Raw genomic sequence first — 19,457 nt, 5'->3', positions numbered from 1 at the left:
CCACCGAGGTACACAGCACTAGATCCACATCCGGCTTCAGCGGCGGCCCCACCTCCTCCACCTCCGGCTCTACAGTCTTCCGCAAGGCTGCCGCTCCGGTAGCCACCGCCAGGACATGGCAGCACCGACACCTCCAGCCCGCCCCTCCACAGCCTGGAAAAGTTTGATCTTGTCCAATAATTTCTCTTCATTCCCAGAAATTTCCCAGAAACTCACCTGAGATGCCCCTAGCCTCTTATTTCTGTGTCTATTTTGCTTTCCACTCTTTCCTCTCATCAGCCTGGATGCAGAAATAGCAGCTCTTAGCATTCCCTCCATAGACGAATCTCCTCACACAAAGAGCAGTTGTGAGTAGTGGAGACTTAACTGAAGTTTTTCCATCTCCTCAAAGTGGGGCAGTGTTTGATGGTCAAGGAGGTTTCCTTAGTAAAAGTTCAGTTGAGTTCCACAACATTTATTGAGTGACTGCTATTACCAGGTACTGTGATAAATGCTGGAGACACAGAGTAAATGATATTCTCTATCCTCAAGATATTTATAGTCTAGCTGGAGAGAGAATGTAAGAGAACAGGTAAATGCCTGTTAGAGCCCAGGTTGCCATGGCAGCACACAGTGGCCGGGGCGGGACGGGGGGGATGTAAACAAGCCTAAGGTGATTATGGGGGGAGTCAAGGAAGATGTCCCTCTGTGATAGAATAGAAGAGTGATAAAATAGCAGACTGGAAAGAGAATCAAATAAAAATTTGAGAACAAAAAAATACAATAAGAGATGTTAAAAACTCAAGGGATGGGTTCAACAACAGTCTAGACACGTGAGAAGAAAGAGTCAATGAATCAGAAAACATGGTAGAGGAAACTATCTAGAATGAAGTAAAGAGAGACAACAAGAGAGAAAATACAAAAGCAAGGGTAAGAGACACAGAATACAGTGAGAAGGTCTTACTTATACCTACTTGGAGTCTACTTGGAGCTGAGAATGAGCAGAGACAGTATTTGAAGATAATAACTAAGAATTTTCCAGAACTGATAAAAGACTTCAAGCTCAGAATCAAGAAGAGCAACAAATTCCAAGATAATTTAATTAAATCTATTCTTGGAACATTAAAATAAATCTGCAAAGAACAAACCAAAAAAATATTAAAGATAAACAGAAGAGAAAAAATATTATTTTCAAAGGAGCAACAGACAGCTGACTTCTCAACAGCAACAATGGAAGCCAGAGAACAGTGTAATATTGTCTAAGTGCTAAAAGAAAATTGCTAGTCCAAAATTCTGTATCCAGCTAAACCATCCTTCAAGAATAAACATGAAAAAGTTAAAAAAAAATAAAAAGAATAAAGATGAGAAGACTTTTTTTTTTTTTTTGGCTACACCATGCAGCATGCAGGATCTTAGTTCCCTGACCAGGGATTGAACCTGTGGAAGTGCGGAGTCTTAACCACTGGACCACCAGGGAAGTCTGAGAAGACATTTTTAGACAAACAAAAACTGAGTGATTTATCGACTAGCAGAAACACTCTATTAATTTTCTATTTCTGCATAACAAATTACTACAAACTTAGCAGCTTAAAACAACACCCACTTATTATCTCACATTTCAGGGAGAAGTCCAGGATCAACTAGGTTCTCTGCTCAAAGTATCACAAGGCTGAAATCAAAATGTTGGCCAGGGCTAGGGTCTCATCTGAGGCTCAAAGTCCTCTTCCCAAGATCGCGTTGTTGAAAGTGAGGTCTAAAAAAAGTCTGAGATTTGAGAGTATACAAATCATATCCTCTGATACAATGCAATTACACTAGAAAAAAAATTTTTTTAACTCCACATTTACTTGAAAATTAAGAAATACTTCTTAATAACACATAGCTCAAGTAAGGTATCACAAAGGAAATTAGAAAATATTTTGAACTGAATGTTAACAAAATTTCTATGTATAAATATTTGTGGGATACAGCTGATAAAGAGGAAATTTATAGCCTTAAATGCATATATTAGAAAATAAGAAAGGTTAAAAATTAATGGGCTAAGATTCTACTTCAAAAAGTTAGAAAATAAGGCATGGGATACTATATTATTATTCACAAAGATTCACTCCCTCCGGGCACTGGCATCAGGTTTAGCTGTATTACCTGCTCCGGTCAATGGAATGTGTACAGAAGTGTTACATGTCACATCTAGGCAGAATTTTTACATACGGTTCACCATCCTGTCTCTTCCCTCTGCCACAATGATTGTCAATGCTATAGACAGTGGCTGTTCAGCCAGCATGAGCCACAAAGTGAAGACAATGTGGAAAAGAACCCAGCTAACCTGGATGGAACAGGCAGCATGAGTGAGAAATAAACTGTTGTTGAAAGCCCTGAGAGTTGGGGGGGATTGTTTGTTACTGCAGCCTAACTTAGCCAATCCTGACTCTTACAGAAGTACAAAAGAAACCCAAATACAGTAAAATAAAAGAAATAATAAGGATAACAGCAAAAATCAGTGAAATGGAAAATAACATGCCATAGAGAGGATCAACAAAATCAAAAGTTGGTTCTTTGAAAAGACCAATAAAATTTACAAATCCTTGCAAATTATCAAGAAAAATAAAAAAAGAAAACACACAAATAATCAATGCCAGGAATGAAAAGCAGATATCACTATAAATTCTATAAACATGAAAAAGATAAGAGGGGGCTTCCCTGGTGGTGCAGTGGTTGAGAGTCCGCCTGCCGATGCAGGGGACACGGGTTTGTGCCCCAGTCCAGGAAGATCCCACATGCCGCGGAGCGGCTGGGCCCGTGAGCCATGGCCGCTGAGCCTGCGCGTCCGGAGCTTGTGCTCCGCAACGGGAGAGGCCACAACAGTGAGAGGCCTGCATACCGCAAAAAAAAAAAAAAAGAAAAGAAAATACAACCAATGTCAGAGACAGAATGGCCCCAAAGATGTTCGCATCCTTATCCTCAAAACCTGTGAATATCAATCTTACATGGCAAAAGGGACTTTGTAGATGTGGTTAAATTAAGGGCCATGAGCTGGGCAGATTATCTTTTTTTTTTTTTTAATAAATAAATAAATTTATTTATTTATTTTTGGCTGTGTTGGGTTTCTCCAATTGCGGCAAGCGGGGGCTACTCTTCATTGTGGTGTGCGGGCCTCTCACTGTCGCGGCCTCTCCCGTTGCGGAGCACAGGCTCCAGACGCGCAGGCTCAGTAGTTGTGGCTATGGGCTTAGTTGCTCCACGGCATGTGGGATTTTTCCAGACCAGGGTTCGAACCCGTGTCCCCTGCATCAGCAGGCAGATTCCCAACCACTGCACCACCAGGGAAGCCAGGGAATCCCTAGGCAGATGATCTTGTAGTATCCCTGTGGGCCCAATGTAATCACAGGAGTCCTTATAAGAGGTAGGCAGGAGGATCAGAGTCTGAGAGAAGATGTGAGCATGGAAGCACAGATTGGAGTGATGAGCTTTGAAGATGGAGGAAGGGGTCACCAGCCATGGAATGCAGCTGGCCTCTAGAAGCTGCTAAAGATAAGGAAACATGTTCTCCCCTTGAACCTTCAGAAGTGCAGCTCTAAGCTGACACCTTGATTTAGCCCCTAAGACCCATTCTGGCCTTCTGACCTCAAGAATTGTAAGATAACAAATGTGCTAGTTTTAAGCCACTAGGTGTTTGGTAATTTGTTAAAGAAGCAATAGGAAGCTAATACAACTAGATTGATCTTGTTCTAGAAAGGCAAGGATGGTTTAACATTTGCAAATCAAAGTATTTCACCATATTAATAAATTTAAAGGAGAAAAATGACTATCTCAAAAAATGTAAAAAAAAAGTATTTGTAAAAATCAACTTCAATCATAATTTTTTAAAAAATTCTTTTAACTAGGAATAGAAGGAACTTCCTAAATCTAATAAAGGATATCAGAAAGCAATGGAGTAATTAGCATAAAAGCTAGCAGTTACCTTTACGAGGGCTGGGGTTGTGTTTGGGAAGGGATATAAAGGGAGACTTCTAGCAAGCTGGTAAAACTCTATTTCTTGACTCTAGTTGGTGGTAAACAAGAGTTTGCTTTAGTCTAGCACACAGAATATAGTCAATATTTTATTATAACTTTAAATAGAGCATAATTATAAAAATATTGAATCACTATGTAGTATACCTGAAATTAACATAATATTGTAAATCAACTATACTTCAACTTTTAAAAAAGGTGCTTTATAATAATTATGTTTTATGTACTTTAATTGTGTTAATTTTCACAATAAAAAATGTTCTTAAACAGATAGCAATGAAAGATTTGAAAAGCAGATAGAGCAAAGCTATTGTTTAAGGCCTAAAAGTGCTATAATCACTGAAGGGCAGACACTCAGGTTGGCCTTAGGAGTGGTAGGGCTTAAAATCAGACCAGCTAAGGTGAGCTGAGAAGGCTCTGGGCGCTGGTGGGTGAGGCTGGCTTCTCTCCCCAGGATGGCAGTAACTGGGCAGGGAACCAGTACTGACCAAGGCTAGGAGGAAGGATGGGCCCCCATTCTTGGGAGGGTCCCACTGCAGCAGTCCTGCGAGATGCCACAAAAGCCACCAAAGAGAAGCAGGAGTCACCTGGGAGCCCAGGGAACAGAACAGACAGGCTGATGGGAGGGAGTTTCGTGCATGGAGGGAGGTGCCAGTGTCTCAGTCATGAAGTGGGTGGGTGGAGATAGGAGACGCTCCAGAGCTCTCACCTCCCAGGACTAGGAAAACGTCTAATGTTCTAGGATTCTAAAATTAACATAACTGGGGGGAGGGGAATTGGATAAAGGTAGTCAAAAAGTACAAGTTTCCAGTTATAAGATTAGTAAGTACTAGGGACATAATGTATAATATGATAAATATAATTAACACTGCTGTATGCTATATATGAAAGTTGTTAAGAGAGTAAATCCTAAGAGTTCTCATGAGAAATAAAGTATTTTTTTTCTTTTTCTTTTATTTTGTATCTCTGTGAGATGATGGATGTATGTAAGTCAGATCATTATGCTGTATACTTTAACTTATATAGAGCTGTACGTCACTTATATCTCAATAAAACTGGAAGGAATAAAATAAAATAAATAACATAACAAATAATTACTAATTACACACAAGCACAAAGAATTCATGGTTTTGAAACTTGCCTTTGTACGGCCTTTTTCCTTATCTAGTGATTATCCCCAGCTTTTCTGGCAGCTGTCAAAGGGAAATACTGACCATACAAGCCAGCCCCTGGCAGAATTCATGTCAACATTCTAGGAGGGCTGGTTGGGCTAGCGAGTCACAGCACTGATAATTAAGACATGAGTTACATCATGGGCCAGAAATGCTATGAGCCAATAATCATGGTAATAAGTAAAAGTTGGTTTCTGTATATAAGGATCTGGGCTATGACCACAGAAGACTGGAAAGGCAGCTGTCATTCCGCTCTACCTCACATACCCTGATGACCTGGGTGGATGAAGGGACTGTTGACTGTGAACTAAAGGTTTAATTCATATTCAAAGTTAGTATACTTTTTTAGGGTTCCTGTTGGGACCCCCAAATGGCAAATACAATAGTGTGAAAGAAGAGGCTGGAGAGAACATCTGAAGAGGTGGGAGAACATCTCTTCATCAGGCTCTTTCTCCCTCTGGATGGCCTAACGACTCATGGCCACTGTGATAACCAGTACAGATAGGAGTGATTTGATGGGGGCAAGGGGATGTTGCAATAATCATATATAATACAACTTTGAGTCAGTGCATAGGAAGAACCAAACATCCTGACAGCTTACTATTGACACTGACATGACTTTTCTATTGCAGGAAACTCTTGCCCGGGATAATAAAAGTTGTAACTTTAATTTTTGCAGAAATTTCAATCAGAAAAACATTTAAATGAACTTTGCGACTTTTCAATATTTTGCATCCAACCACTCTCTAAGACTCTGAAATCCTTGCCTCAAAACCCTCCCGTTGGGCTTCCCTGGTGGCGCAGTGGTTGAGAGTCCGCCTGCCGATGCAGGGGACGCGGGTTCGTGCCCTGGTCTGGGAAGATCCCACATGCCGCGGAGCGGCTGGGCCCGTGAGCCATGGCCGCTGAGCCTGCGATCTGGAGCCTGTGCTCCGCAATGGGAGAGGCCACAACAGTGAGAGGCCCGCGTACCACAAAAAACAAACAAAAACAAACAAATAAACTCTCCCCTTGCCCTAATAATCCTCAACTATTGTATCATTATTCTTGTCCAGTCCCTAATCAAGCCCCCTCAGTGGAAGAGCGCCTTCAAATAGACCCCAATACTTCATAAATATCCGACTTTGCCTCCCCATTTTAGATGGTACTCTGGCTCTGCGGAGCAGTTAGTGTTCTCCCTTCCTGCGATGAGAGCTCAGCTTTACATTATCACAAAGTTGTTTTGAGGGTATTTTCAGGGAGCCACCATTCAATTATTGAGCTCCACCGAGATCCAATGGAGACCCTCTTCACCACTGCAGCGCGAGACCCCTGCTTCAGAAACAGTGTCCCCTTCTGAGGCCCTCGATCCCCTCAGGGGTCTTTCAGGCTTCACTAGTGAGGGATGTAAGGCTTGTCCTGGGCCCAAGTTCCAATTTCTTATTTTAAGTCTCCTTTTTGTTGAGCTCCCCAAATACTGAATCTATTTTGTTTCCTAGCAATAAGGAACTCTTTTCAGGAATCCTTCGATTACCTGACCATATTTGAAAATCTTTTCTCCTTGGTGCATATCCACCTTATCACTAACCAGGCAACTATTTGTCTATGTCCATCCTGGTCATTTATTGTTGTGCATATATTAGAATAAAGTTCATGGTGAAGAGGACAGGTGTGGGTCCCAATAAGTCCATCCCTAAGCCAGCCCAGGGAAAAGTTTTGTCTCAGGCCACTGAACAACACCTTATGAGAACTTTCCTCAGACTAGTTTTGTCTGTGAGAGTTTGGATCAGCAGAGATCTCTCCATGCCCTTCATCTGCTGAGAACTGTAAGTTCAACAGAGTTGCCATTGGGTAAGGTCTAGCTGTGAGGTTGGGGGTCCCCGAGCCACAGGATACACAAGCAACTCTCCACTGACATTCCCAGTCTTAGTATAAACCTCAGTCCATGCCTTCCTTGGACCCAACTTCTGCTTCTTACCTGTATTGATGCTATTGCCCAAATCTGTGCACTTGTTTTTCTAAATAGCATCATTTCACCAAGGATAATTCAGAATGACAGTGGCCACTATAAGAACTTTTGTTTTTGTTTTTTTTGTTTGCGGTACGTGGGCCTCTCACTGCTGCGGCCTCTCCCGTTGTGGAGCACAGCCTCCAGACATGCAGGCTCAGTGGCCATGGCTCACGGGCCCAGCCGCTCCGCAGCATGTGGGATCCTCCCGGACCGGGGCACGAACCCGCACCCCCTGCATCGGCAGGCGGACCGTCAACCACTGCGCCACCAGGGAAGCCCCACTATAAGAACTTTTGATACGAACAAAGTTATTCACTTGAGAAGTGCCTTTGAAGGAAAAGGGAACATAATTCCAAACATCCAACGGTCTTCATTTTTTTATTAGCATGAGGAGGCATCCAAAAGAAATTGGATTCCAAAATCGCCTCCTGAACAGATTCCTTGGCCAAAGCAAAAGAAAAATATGAACTTAAAACTGTCTTTTAGATCTCGCACAAATCACAACTCAAACACACTATTCCTCTTCCTCTATCCTACATTCTTCCATCTACTGCTGCCCCATCTCTCCCTCTGAGCCCCTCTCCTTCCCTCCTAGCCAGCCAGGTACCCCAAACCTCACTTAACCTCTTTAAGGGAAACCTCCTTCAGCACAGAGAAAAACTCTTATGGTGAATTTTAAGCTCTGGTTCCATTCTCAGCTGAAAGCCATTGCCTAAGACTCTCCAAGGCCTAAATAAGATAGAACATTGCAGAGGAATTTAGAATAGTTTGAGGGACATGTAATCCAGAGTGGCCAGATATATACCAATAGTGCATATGTTGCAAAAAGTTGGATAAAAAAGTCAGAATTGGAAGACCTCCAATGATGACTTAAAAGACCTTGAATTGTATAGGAAGCTGAAGGGACTTAGAAACACTGCAGATGTCGGTCAAGGACTTTCGGAGGCTATCCTTTGCCTTTCCTGTGAAATTAGTGTTCTGATTCAGCTCTTCAAGCCAAAAAAAAGAGAAGCCTGATGGAGACTTTAGGGATAGGTTCTTTAATACGTTGCATTCAGTAGTAAATCTTGAAGCAGATGTGACCCTGGCTCTCCCTCTTATCTTTTTGTGAATGGCCTCAAAGCAGAACTAGAGGATTTAATATGCAAGCAAAAAGTAGGGTGGGAAATAGGCCCATGGCCAGACCTCCAAAACCTTGAAAGAGCTCTATTTTAAAAGAGCTCTAGAACTAAGAAACTAAAGGGAAAAGAAAGAAAGAAGTTATCAGTGAAGGTGTTCAATTTCCCATTCTACCTGCAAACCCACGAGGAAACATTTCTCTAAAAATTAAAACAGTCTTGCAATTTTGATTGATATGGTCACAATAATATCAATCTTAAACCTGAGCACTATGATACAGATCTTCCTCAACCTATAATGGGGTTACATCCTGATAAACCCATCATAAGTTGAAAATATCCTAAGTCAAAAATGCATTTAGTAAACCTAACCTACCATCACAGCTTAGCCTTGCCACCCTTAAATGTGCTCAGAACTTAAATTAATTAGCCTGCGACTGGGCAAAATCATCTAACACAAAGCCTATTTTATAATAAAGTATTGAATATCTCTTGTAATTTATTGACTACTGTACTGAAAGTGAAAAACAGAATGGTTGTGCGGGTACAGAATGGTTATAAGTGTATTGGTTGTTTCCCCTTGTGATCACGTGTCTGACTGGAAGCTGCCCTGCCCTGCCCAGCATCATGAGAGAGGATCTTACGGCACTTTGCTAGCCTGGGGAAAAAGACCAAAATTCGAAATTCTAAGGGTGGTTTCCACCAAACTGATATCACTTTCCTACCATCTTAAAGTTGGAAGAAATCAAACCATCATAAGTCAGGGACCCTCTGTACAACCCTTTCCTTGGAGTCAACAAACTACTTGGTCAGGCATCTATCTAATAATCCTAAATATCTAAAACCACACCTTCCCTAGGCCCCGGCACTTAACCATCAGCCCCGTACTTTTAACCAAAGAATGTTCTTTTCTCCTTTGTGACACTACACTCATTAACTTAATAGCAAGGGATTTACTGTGTGAATGGAATTGCCACATTAAATGCTCTCCTGACGGCCTCTTCCCTCCAGTCCCTGAGGACCTCCCTGTTCATAATGAGGTCCTGGCTAATTCGGTTATTTATTTGCCGGTACTTTTGTGTGTAAATCAAACATAGATTGAAGCTCACCTGTGGGCAAGCAATTCCAGAATGTCAGACATTCTACTAGAACTAAACCCATCAAGGTTCAGACTGACCCACCTAAACCTCTACCCAAGTTTGCACAATAGCCTTTAAAACAAGGCACTAAGGAAGGAATAAAACTAAAATCAAAAGCCATAAAGAGAAAGGAGTCTTCATACCTCATCCTAGTCCTTGTAATACTCCTATCCTCCCAGTCAAAAGCCCAGTGGCAGGAGTATAGATTCACTTAGGTCCCTGGGGCCATAAATAAGTCACTCTCCACTTCCCTTTAGAACCAAACTCAAATACTGTTTTATCCTCAAGGCCTAAGGAGACTGACCACATGTTGTACAATTGTAGAACTCTGTTGTGCTTTCTTTGGTGTCTCTTTAAATCAAAAGTTAATACCTGTCTTCTCCAAGGAAAATCAACAACATACTTGGACTGGTATGCCTCAGTTTCTGAGATGCCCTTCTACTTTTCACAAGTCCTCAACCAGGACCTCCAGAGCTTTAAATTGCCCTGTGACCCTATTCTTAGCCAATATTTGGATAATCTTTCTTGTTCCAAAGGTGAGGCAAGCTCTAAGGCTGATTCATCTCTCTGCTTCCTCTTTTAGCTCAGGGAGGGCATATGGTTTCCAAGAGAAGTGAACAATTTGTCAAAGGAAAGTGCACGACCTAAGACAAGATTTATTCCGTGGAGGCAAATCTCAATCCAGACAACCAACTGTGCAAAAGGTACCCGGCCAACTAAGAGACAATTATGAGGATTCCTGAGTCTCACTGGCCACTGCAGGCTGTGTGTTCCCAAGTTTTCTGAAACTCCCATACCATTATTTGACCTGCCCAAGTCTCTGGTAACCAAACCTTTTCTCTGAGAACAAACATGAACTTGTTTTTTGTGAGTTGAAATGAGGTGTTCAATACCCTCCTACTCGGGGCCTAACTAAACATCATAAGCCTTTCAACCTATAAGTAAATCAGAGATCTCACTAAGCCCTTAACTTCATGAGAATAAAGACTAATAGCTTAGCCTCTCTTGTGATCTAATGGCAAGAGCTTCCCACTTTGTTAAGGGGCAGCAGCTAAACAAATAGTCTCCTATTGGCTTGGCTTTAGAGTCTCCTTTAAACCAGATGGTCCCTCGTGCTGTACCATCTTTCTTGCTCCCTGAAAATACACATTTCTCATTAAGTCGATTTACCTCCTGCGAACTTCCTTCTTTTCTCTGAGATGCTACAAAGATTGTCAAGGCAGTGCTCTCCCTCACTGTGGTAAGCAATGAACTCAGCTTCACCTGATCAGCAAGTTATTTCGGTAGCATTTCTGAGCTGGCAAATGACAGCGGTCTTTATCAGAATGTGTCCTAAACTCTCATCTGAGAAATCCCAGATTATTAAAAAATAAAAACATCCACCACTCTTTCTATTTGTCATTGATTTTGGAAAATATTACTCATTGGATCATGATTGTTCTTTGTTCTTGTTCCTACAGCCTCTTACTCCCCTGAAAGATGTTGGTCACTAATGGGCTGGGGTCCTGTCTCTGCTGGAAAAGAGCCGTGAAGGGGTCCAGCATGTGTTCTGTGGTGCTGAGGGGCAGTTTGTCATAAGCTTTCACCATGATGCTGTGTTCCTCCCTCCCATGCCCACACAAATATTGATGCACCCGCGGAAGAAACAGGCAGCAATACCCCTTCAGTTAGTTCCCTGGAGTCCAGCAAACTGGGGGAGGGGTTGGCAAAGGATTGGAGAGAAAAGAGGGAGGAGAGGAGTTTTCCTTATTTTGTCAGGATTCCTCTTATCAGCTCTGCTTTTCTTTGCCTGCCCTAGGGCTGACTCTGGGGAACACCAGATTGGGGCAAATCGCAGGGTGTCCTCAGGCCACCCCCACCCACAGTACACGCACATCTCTCTCCAAGTGAAATCTGGTTTTGGTGACCAGCAAGGGCAGGCAAAGGGTAACAAAAAGCCGGCTAGAGCAGTTGACAAGAGTAGGTGAGGAGGAGTTTGTGTAAATTGAGTAAACTGCCAAAGCTGTCCCCATTTTCCTTCATCTATCTCCTGGTCTCTAAGAGCTCAGGACAGACCCCAGAGCGGCAGCCAAGGTGAGGAATTCTGCCCCCCAAACAAGGAATGGAGCAGCATTTGAAACCTACAGAAGAGGATATCCACGGGGGAGGGGGGGGAGTTGGGGGCGACAAGGGGGGGCGGGGGGGTAGGAAGGCTGCCTTCAACAGATAACCCCTTGTGGGCCCAGGAGCCTGAGCTCCACTTGACAAAAACTTCCCACGGTTACAGTTGTCTGGAAGCACGAAGCAGTGAGTCTCCTGACACTTAAAAGCTTGCTCTAACTCTCCCGTATTCTGGAATCTTCGGTCTGTGCCATGCACTATGTCACTTAGTTTTGTTTTGTCGCTTTGGTCTCGCTGTGATTTCTTGAGTGATGGCCTCCATCCCCACACGGGACTGTACGCTGGTGTCGCCCCGAGGCGGGGTCACCATAACCACTGTTAGGCAGAGGGTGTCGTCCGCCTCTGCCCCCGGAGCCGCCCTATAATCCTTTGAACTTCTTCGTCCCCACAGCAGCGAGCTAAGTCCTAGAGCTCGGTACAGCTTTGATCAGTCTTCAGACACCAGAATTAAATATGTAAATACCAAGTTGGAGAAACAGCTTAAAAAGTTTAAGAAATCCAGAGCAACGGGATTCCGCAGAGGACAGGCCTGCCAGTTGGGTTGGGGGCAGACAGGTTGGAAAGAGGAACACCGCTCTGAAAAAACAACGTTCAAGTCTCTCGCGGTGGAGGCGTCCCGAGAGTCGCTGGACTCCGAACCGGCGGGTTCTCCCGAGAGCCCCGCGTGTGGCGCGCAAGGCTCGTGCGGCCCAGCAGGGCGGGACCCGGGCGGCAGCCGGCGGCTCTCCGGGGAGGCTCGCTCTAGGAGTTGGGAGTGACCGGCCGGCCGGCCTCTCCCGGGATTTGTGACGTGCCGGACAGCGGTGGTGACGGGGCCACCACATAAAGCCGGGTCGTCGGGGCGGGGGTCTCCCAGGCCAAGAGCCCCGATGGGATGGGGGAGGGGTGGCGAGCGAGGCGTCCCCGACCTCCGGGGCTCCGCGCAGCATTAAAGTGACGCGCGCCCGGCTCGCCGAGGCCGCGCCACGCCCCCGCGGGGGTGGAGCCGCGGCCGGGGGCGGGTCCGAAGCTGGCGGCGCCCAGGCCTGGGGCGGGGGCTGTGACAGCAGCTGCAACGGCGGCAGCGGCGGCGCCTGAAGCTGCTGCAGCAGAGGCGGAGGCTGCTCCTGGACGCGTCCGGGCCGCTCAGCCGGAGCCCCAGCCCCGAGGCGCCGGGGGTGCGCTGGTTGCTGCGGCTGCTGCCCGCCGGCCGCCGCCCGGGCCCCCGCTGCCACCCGGGCCCCGGCCGCCGCTCGCGCCCGGGTCGACCCCGCCCGCGTGTGTGCCCCAGCCGGGACGCCGCCCCCGGCCGGGTCTCCACTTCTCGGCCGCACCTCCCATGACAGCGCCCGCTCGAAGATGGCTGCGAAGGGCGCGCACGGCTCCCACCTGAAGATGGAGAGCGAGCTGGAGCGCTGCCGCGCCGAGGGCCACTGGGACCGCATGCCAGAGCTGGTCCGGCAGATGCAGACGCTAGTCGTGCCCGGCGGCGGGGGCGGCCGGCGAGCCAGCCCGAACGCCGTGCTCACCTCTGTGGACACCGGTGAGTGAGGGAAGGACGGGGCCGGTTCACAAGCGCGGAGCGCGCGAAAGGCGCCTCCTCCAGGAAGCGGGCCCCGACTGCGTGGGGCCGGCGGTGGCTGCTTTCGGTATTACCGTTCCTGCAGTGCTGGTCTTAGGAGCAACCAGGGTAGTAAGGAAGGTTCTTCTGCCCAAGGAGAAAACTCACATGCTTTGGGGAAAAGAGAGAAACGGTTTTTGCCCTCTGCCCTTTCGGATCATGTGGGCTGCTCCGACTGCTGTGAAATGGTGGTTTCGGCACGCATCAGATTGGGGCTTAGGCCGGACTCGCGCCGCGCCTCCAATCCCCATTCCGGTTCCTAAACTCCGTCAGGTGAAGGCTGTGCCTGTCTCTCCTTGCCCTCCCCCTCTTTCCCCCAAGTCAAATTAACGGCGAAGCTCTGTGCACAGCCAGTATGATTGGGGGCTTAACGAGCGCCGGGTGGAGTGGTGGAGAAGTGGGAAAGAGGCCTGGTAAGCCTCAGTTTCTTCTTCTGAGTTCTGACTCGGGACGCATCTAGCCCTGGCAGTCTGTGGCTTTAGCAGTAGGGCTGGTTTGGCTGGGCTGGGCTCTTGTGCTGGGGTTGGAAGGCACCCTGATGTGGCAGTGGGAGAACACCCCGCCCCAGTCTCCAACCTCAAACCTGTTCCTGGTGCCTTCAGCTCAGCCCTGAGCCCTCTCTTTGTGCGCAGCCAACTTTAGAGCCTTTGTGGAAGGAGGCAGGGAGTAAATAAATACAGATATAAAGAGTTTTAAAGACTGCCCAGCCTGTGGAAGGCTCTGTGAGGAGACAGAATGATAACGATAATAGTAACAGTAATAGCTAACTCGCTCACTCACTGTGTGCCAGTGTACTAAGCACTGTAATCAACTCAGTTTCTCCCAACAACCCCATGAGGCAGGTACTCTTGTTTGCCACTTACAGATAAGGAAACTGAGGCACAGAGAACTTAAATAACTTGATCATCCAGCCAATAAGTGGTGGAACCAGGATTTGAACCTAGGTTTCTGAGTACATCCTTTTAACCACTTGCACCATTACCTCTCCAAGAAGTATAACAAAATCCCAGCTTGAAGAGTTGACAAAATGAATGGGAAGGCAGAGGGGCGATCAGAGGGCAATTGTGTTAGATTATGGTGCTTAGAGGAAGAGGAGTTTTCAGGAAGCAGCAGAACTGGTACTGGCCTCTAAGTGGTGTTGGGAAGGGCAGAGTATGTTTGCCCAATGAGGAGGAAGGATAGATGGACATCGAGGGGGCTAGGTGGCAGGGATGGACAGTCGGTTTGAGGCTTTGAGGTAGGTCTGAGCGTGGCAGTGAGGGGTAGTGGCCAGAGCTAAAGATGCACGTTTGGTAGAAACTGATGAGACCCCGCCTTCCAGGGAAGGACAGATACATTTCAGGTTCCCCTCTGTCCCCTGTGTGGGGTGATGTGGTGGGGTGGGGCTGGTGAGGGTGGAATGGAAGATGACCCATGCAGAGGGCACTGGGGCCTGGTCAAGTGTGGGAATCTGGGTGAGGTTGGCAGCGCCACAGAGAAGCATGCTGGGCCCAAGACAGTAACCGGGGCCACCTGAGTCTCTCCAGGGCTTTACTTCCTCAGCTGTTCTTCAGAGGTCCTAAGGAGGTTGAGTAATTAATTCCTTGGTATTCTAGGATAAAAGGGTTTGGGGAGCCAAACAAGCTAAGTCATTAGACCTAACAGATTCAATATTGTTAAACTGATCTTTTTTAACTGCAGGACTTCTCAGAGCCTTTAATATGCTCACCTGCGTATGATGTTCAAGCCGAGGTTAGAGTATAAATACCACATTTCTCAAACTTCCTTTGACCGTACTCTATGAAGGATTATGGGGAAACACTGGTATGGCATAGTTTATAAATGGTATGGTATAGTTATAAAGTGCTTCTTCTATTTGAAAAAAACTTTTTTTGTAAACAGCCCTGTGGGGAGGGCAGGAATTATTGTCCCCATTTTAGACATCAAGGCCCAGAAAGGTCACATAATGAGTATGTGGCAGAGACTGTACCCAAACCGGAGTCCCTGACACCAGGTCTACTAGTGACAGAGGGAGGAGTGTGGAGCCTGGGTTGGCTTCACTGTGGGAACTGACTAGCACAAAGAGGGAGGCTAAGGTCAGTGGGGTCTCTCCTGCCCATTTTGGGGTTTGGTCCTATGAGCGATTTTCTCCCATTGTTATTTCCAGATACATTTATCCCAGAACGCACACATGCCTGCACGCACGTGCACACACAGACACACACAAGGAAGGAAAACAAATGACTCCCGAAGCCCATGCTTAGGGCATTTTTTGGATTGTCTGCTATTTTGGTTCTCTCTCCACTGGGTTCCTTGATCACTGGAGGGATCAAGGGCCTGTTTTTTTGAGGGGGTGTGGACACTGAGCCACCTGCAGCCCGGGAGGGAGATTCTTAAAAGCCCCACCTGGTGTGTTAGACTCAACGACCAGAAGCTTCAACATAATTACATAATTTGGGAGAGGTGAGGAAGGTGCTGAGGGAGGAGGACAAACCCCAGCTGAACGCTATTTTACAGACAGAGGCCCTGCTGTATCTGTGGGATTTCCCAAAGAAACGAAGGATAGCCCCCAGAACATGGGTTTCACTCCAGGGAGCACAAGGGGAAGACCCAGCTGAAGGGGGGGGACCTCTTTCTGGTCTGGTGGGAGTAAAGGATCAGGAGATGCTCCTGCGGAAGGGGCCCCCTTTTCCTGTCTGGGGAGGCTGCTCCCCACCACCTGCCCAGGGGGAAGGTGGTTACTACTGTTTGTACATTTTCTTTCAAACTCACATCCGGTTTAGATTTGGTCAGGATGGAGCAGGGGAACCCCGGAGGGTGGCTAGCTGTAAAGGGTTTTGTTCACGTAAAAACAAAGAGCCCCATCCAAGTGGTTTAAAAAGAAACAAAACACTTTATTGAGAAAAATTTCCAAAACGTCAAAAAAGTAGAGAGAAAAATGAATCCCATATACCCATCAACCAGTGTCAGTGATCACAAACTCATGAATAGTTTTGTCTGAGCTACGCCCTGGGCCGTTTCTCCCCCACGTTGCAATATTTCAGTATGTATTTATTAAACAAGAACTCCTTTGAAAAATAAAACTACCATATTTTTACTACAGCTCCCCCTCATCTAATTATTTAATTTTACAGTTTGTTTGCTAGAATGAGGATCCAAATAAGGCCACACATTGCATTTGGTTAATGGGTTGAATCTTTCTTTTATCCCCAACATTTTATTATGAAAAGTTCAAACATACAAAAAGTTGAAAGAATTTTGCAGTAAACACCTGTATTCCCACCACCTAGATTTGAATATTCTTTTACTGTACTTGCTTAAATCACATCTGCTACTCTCTCCATCCATCTGGAGTCTCTCCTAATCTGTAGTCATCCCCTATCTTTTTTTTAATTAGTGATTTTTTAAAAAAAACTGGAAATTGTTCTGAGCATTTTTTCAGTCGAAGTTAGCAGGAGTACGTTTGAGGCAGGTGGCCTCTCACTAGTTTTGCCCTCTTCCTCCTCTTGCCGAGGTTGGAAGGTCCCAGCCCTTTGCAGTCCTGTGAAGTGAGCAGCTGCAGAGACCACCGTGGCCCCATTTGACCCAGTAGGGAAGGGTCTGGTCTGAGCACCTGGCCTGCCAGCTGGAACCACCTTTCCTGACTGAATTGGCAGGTGGAAGAATGGGGAGCACTGTCCTGCAAATATGGGTTCCAGGGAAGAGGCCGGTATCCTTGAAGTGGGTCCCTGTGAACTGGCATGCTGCGAGAGGCCTGGAGAGGGGTGGGAGTGGAGAGGAAGCTAGCCACCAGAGGCCTCCTAAACAAGGTGGGGAGACTGGGCGGGCCACTAAGTGGGGACTTCCTTTGGACCTCTGCTAAGAGCAGAGAGCTGGGCTGGGCTGCCAGAATCAGGAGCCAGGCTCCCAGAGTCTCTTGCACTGTCTGGGAGGAAGGCCTTCCTAATGCCCCAGCAAGGGAGAAGCTGGAACACTTTACCCAAACCAGGATAGGGAGTAGGTTTCGTACGCTAGGATGATGAAGAGCAGTCTGTTTTACCTTTGGAGACGGATAGGAAAGCCTCGATCCACCTGGATTCTTATTTAACAACTGAAAACCTAGAACTTTTCATTCCAAACTACCCTTCAGTTCCATAGACTGACCAGTTGAGAACAGTGGGATGGAAAATGTGGAGCAGGGAAGAGAGTTAGACAAGGAAGAAAAGAAAGTAAATTCCCGATATCTACTTGAGTGTACGCTAAATGGAAAAACAGAGAGACTGAGTTGGGTGTGAAGAGGGAGGGCAAAAAGGCTCTGGACAAGGATCCGGAGTGTTAATCTACAGAACAGTCTGAAACTTACAAGTGTGTGACAGTGAGAACTACTCTTATTCCTGCCCTTGGAATTACGATTCGCTTTTAACCTACTGTTTACAGCTCTTAGACTGTTCTTCATTTCCAAACTGTCAGAAGCTCTGCTGTGTGTGGGAGGTGGGGAAGAGGGACTGTTCTTTGGCTGTGTTATGTTATGTGGGTTGTGACCATAACAACATTGCATCTTTATTGTCATCTATAAAATGGGAATCATTTCTACCTATCAGGGCTGTGCAGATCAAATGATACTATATAATAACGTACCTGGTACTCAGTGGGCCATCAGCAAATACCAGCCCCCCTTTTTCAGTAAAAGGCACTTTTGAAGTTTAGAGCAGTGCTTCTCAAACGGTCTGTGGTGAAGGCTCAGTTTTATGTTCTGGTTTTTTTTTTTAGATTCCCAATCTGTTGTGTTCCGATACCTTCTTAAAATACATAAACTGATACCTGCTCCCCCCACCACCAATTTTTTAGTATTTTATTCAACAATTATTCTGTGACATGGTTATCAGTGTTTCTGAACATATACTCTAAATTTCTGCACTCACCCCGCGGGACTGGGTCACAAAGACGCACAGACCCACCCCAGCCCACGGACCACACATGTGTTCAGAGGACATTTTGAGGAGAGGTGTGGGCCCTGGGGAGTATTTCAAGATTGAGGTTTGCCTAGAAGGAAGCTGGTTTCTCTTGGCATGAAAGGAAAGGAACCCTAGGGAGCTCTGGGCGGGGCAGCTGGGTGGCGGAGGCGGGACCCGGTGGCCGGAAGGCTGGGCTGCAGACTGGCACCTGCAGACCGCTGCGGGGCGGGAGCTGTGCGCACCGCTGCACCTGACGGCGGAGGGGCAGGACCAGCCCGGCAGGCGGAGCCTGGAGAGGGATGAGGTTCTGTGGGAAGGAGGAGGTTCATAACTCTACCTCAGGTTTTACAGATGCAAAACAGATTAGAAGGGGCCAGCCAATTGCCAAGTGGCCCACAGCTCAGGAATGCTGCTCAGGCACCCACTTCTAAGCAGCCCACTCCCCCTCCTGGCTGAGCTTTTGGAAACGTAGAAGATTCCTTCTATTCTTGGGTCGATTTAAATTTAATTTTGACTAGGTAATATATTCACATGGGTCGACCTTCCAAAGGTACCCAGAAGTAACGAGTGAAAAGCCTCCCTCGATCTCTGCCCCCGTCCCTGTAAGGTAGAAAAGTTAGCAGATGTTTGTGTTATCCTTTTACATATTTTCATGCATAAACACACAGTGGTCCACTGTGTGTGCTCTACTTTCTAATCAGTTTATCTTGAAGTTCATGTCATGACAGCCCATACAGAGCCTCCTCATTCCTTTTTATGGTGGCATGGTGTCCCTTTTAATGGCTATATCATGCTTTATTTAATCAGCCTTCTGTTGATGGACATAAAGTTTTCTCTGGTTTTCTGCTATTATAAACAGCGCAGCAGGAATGACCTTATATGTTGGTCGTTTTACACATACGTGTTTGAGGACATCTGTAGGCATGGGATTGCTGAGTCAATGGGGATGTGCAACAAATAATTTTGATATATGTCACCCTTTGTAGAGGTTCTACCAACTCTGTCCCACTAGTGATGGATGATAGTTTAAACCATCATTTTTGGCCATTTCCTCCTAATGTTACTTTTAGAAATCATGAGGTAGGTCGCAAAGGATGGGCTACTAGGCGGTGGCATCCATCTGGGCTTCCGGGATGCTCTGTGGGGAATCTCCCTCACGAAGAGAGACAATTATCCAGGGACGTGCAATTTTACACCTGTGGCTTTGAGTTGTGAGCAAACTGCAGTGGTCCTGAGAGTAAGGAGTGAGTGGCATTCTGAGTAGGTCTGAGAATGCCATCCTGGCAGCAGGAAGAGCACTAGAGGACGTGGGATCGAGCGCATGTTCCTGGAGGCATTTTGGTTTTTTTATAAATTTATGTATTTTATTTTATGT

General features: G+C 46.3%; 1 protein-coding gene across 3 annotated transcripts in view; it reads left to right on the top strand.

The window, feature by feature from the left end:
• Positions 1–12,582: 12,582 nt before the first annotated feature.
• The window catches only part of TTC7A (tetratricopeptide repeat domain 7A), a 122,809-nt gene continuing 115,934 nt past the window's right edge, over positions 12,583–19,457 (top strand). For all 3 annotated transcript variants that reach the window (XM_079941260.1, XM_079941262.1, XM_079941261.1), the window contains exon 1: positions 12,583–13,091. In XM_079941260.1, coding sequence (XP_079797386.1) covers positions 12,908–13,091 — 184 coding nt within the window. In that variant the 5' untranslated portion in view covers positions 12,583–12,907. The remainder of the gene's footprint in view (positions 13,092–19,457) is intronic.

The sequence above is a fragment of the Stenella coeruleoalba genome (assembly GCF_951394435.1).
Source record: "Stenella coeruleoalba genome assembly, chromosome: 13".
Classification (NCBI taxonomy): Eukaryota; Metazoa; Chordata; class Mammalia; order Artiodactyla; family Delphinidae; genus Stenella; species Stenella coeruleoalba.
Note: the sequence above shows the minus strand (reverse complement) of the source record. Positions and strands in the feature narration are given on the sequence as shown.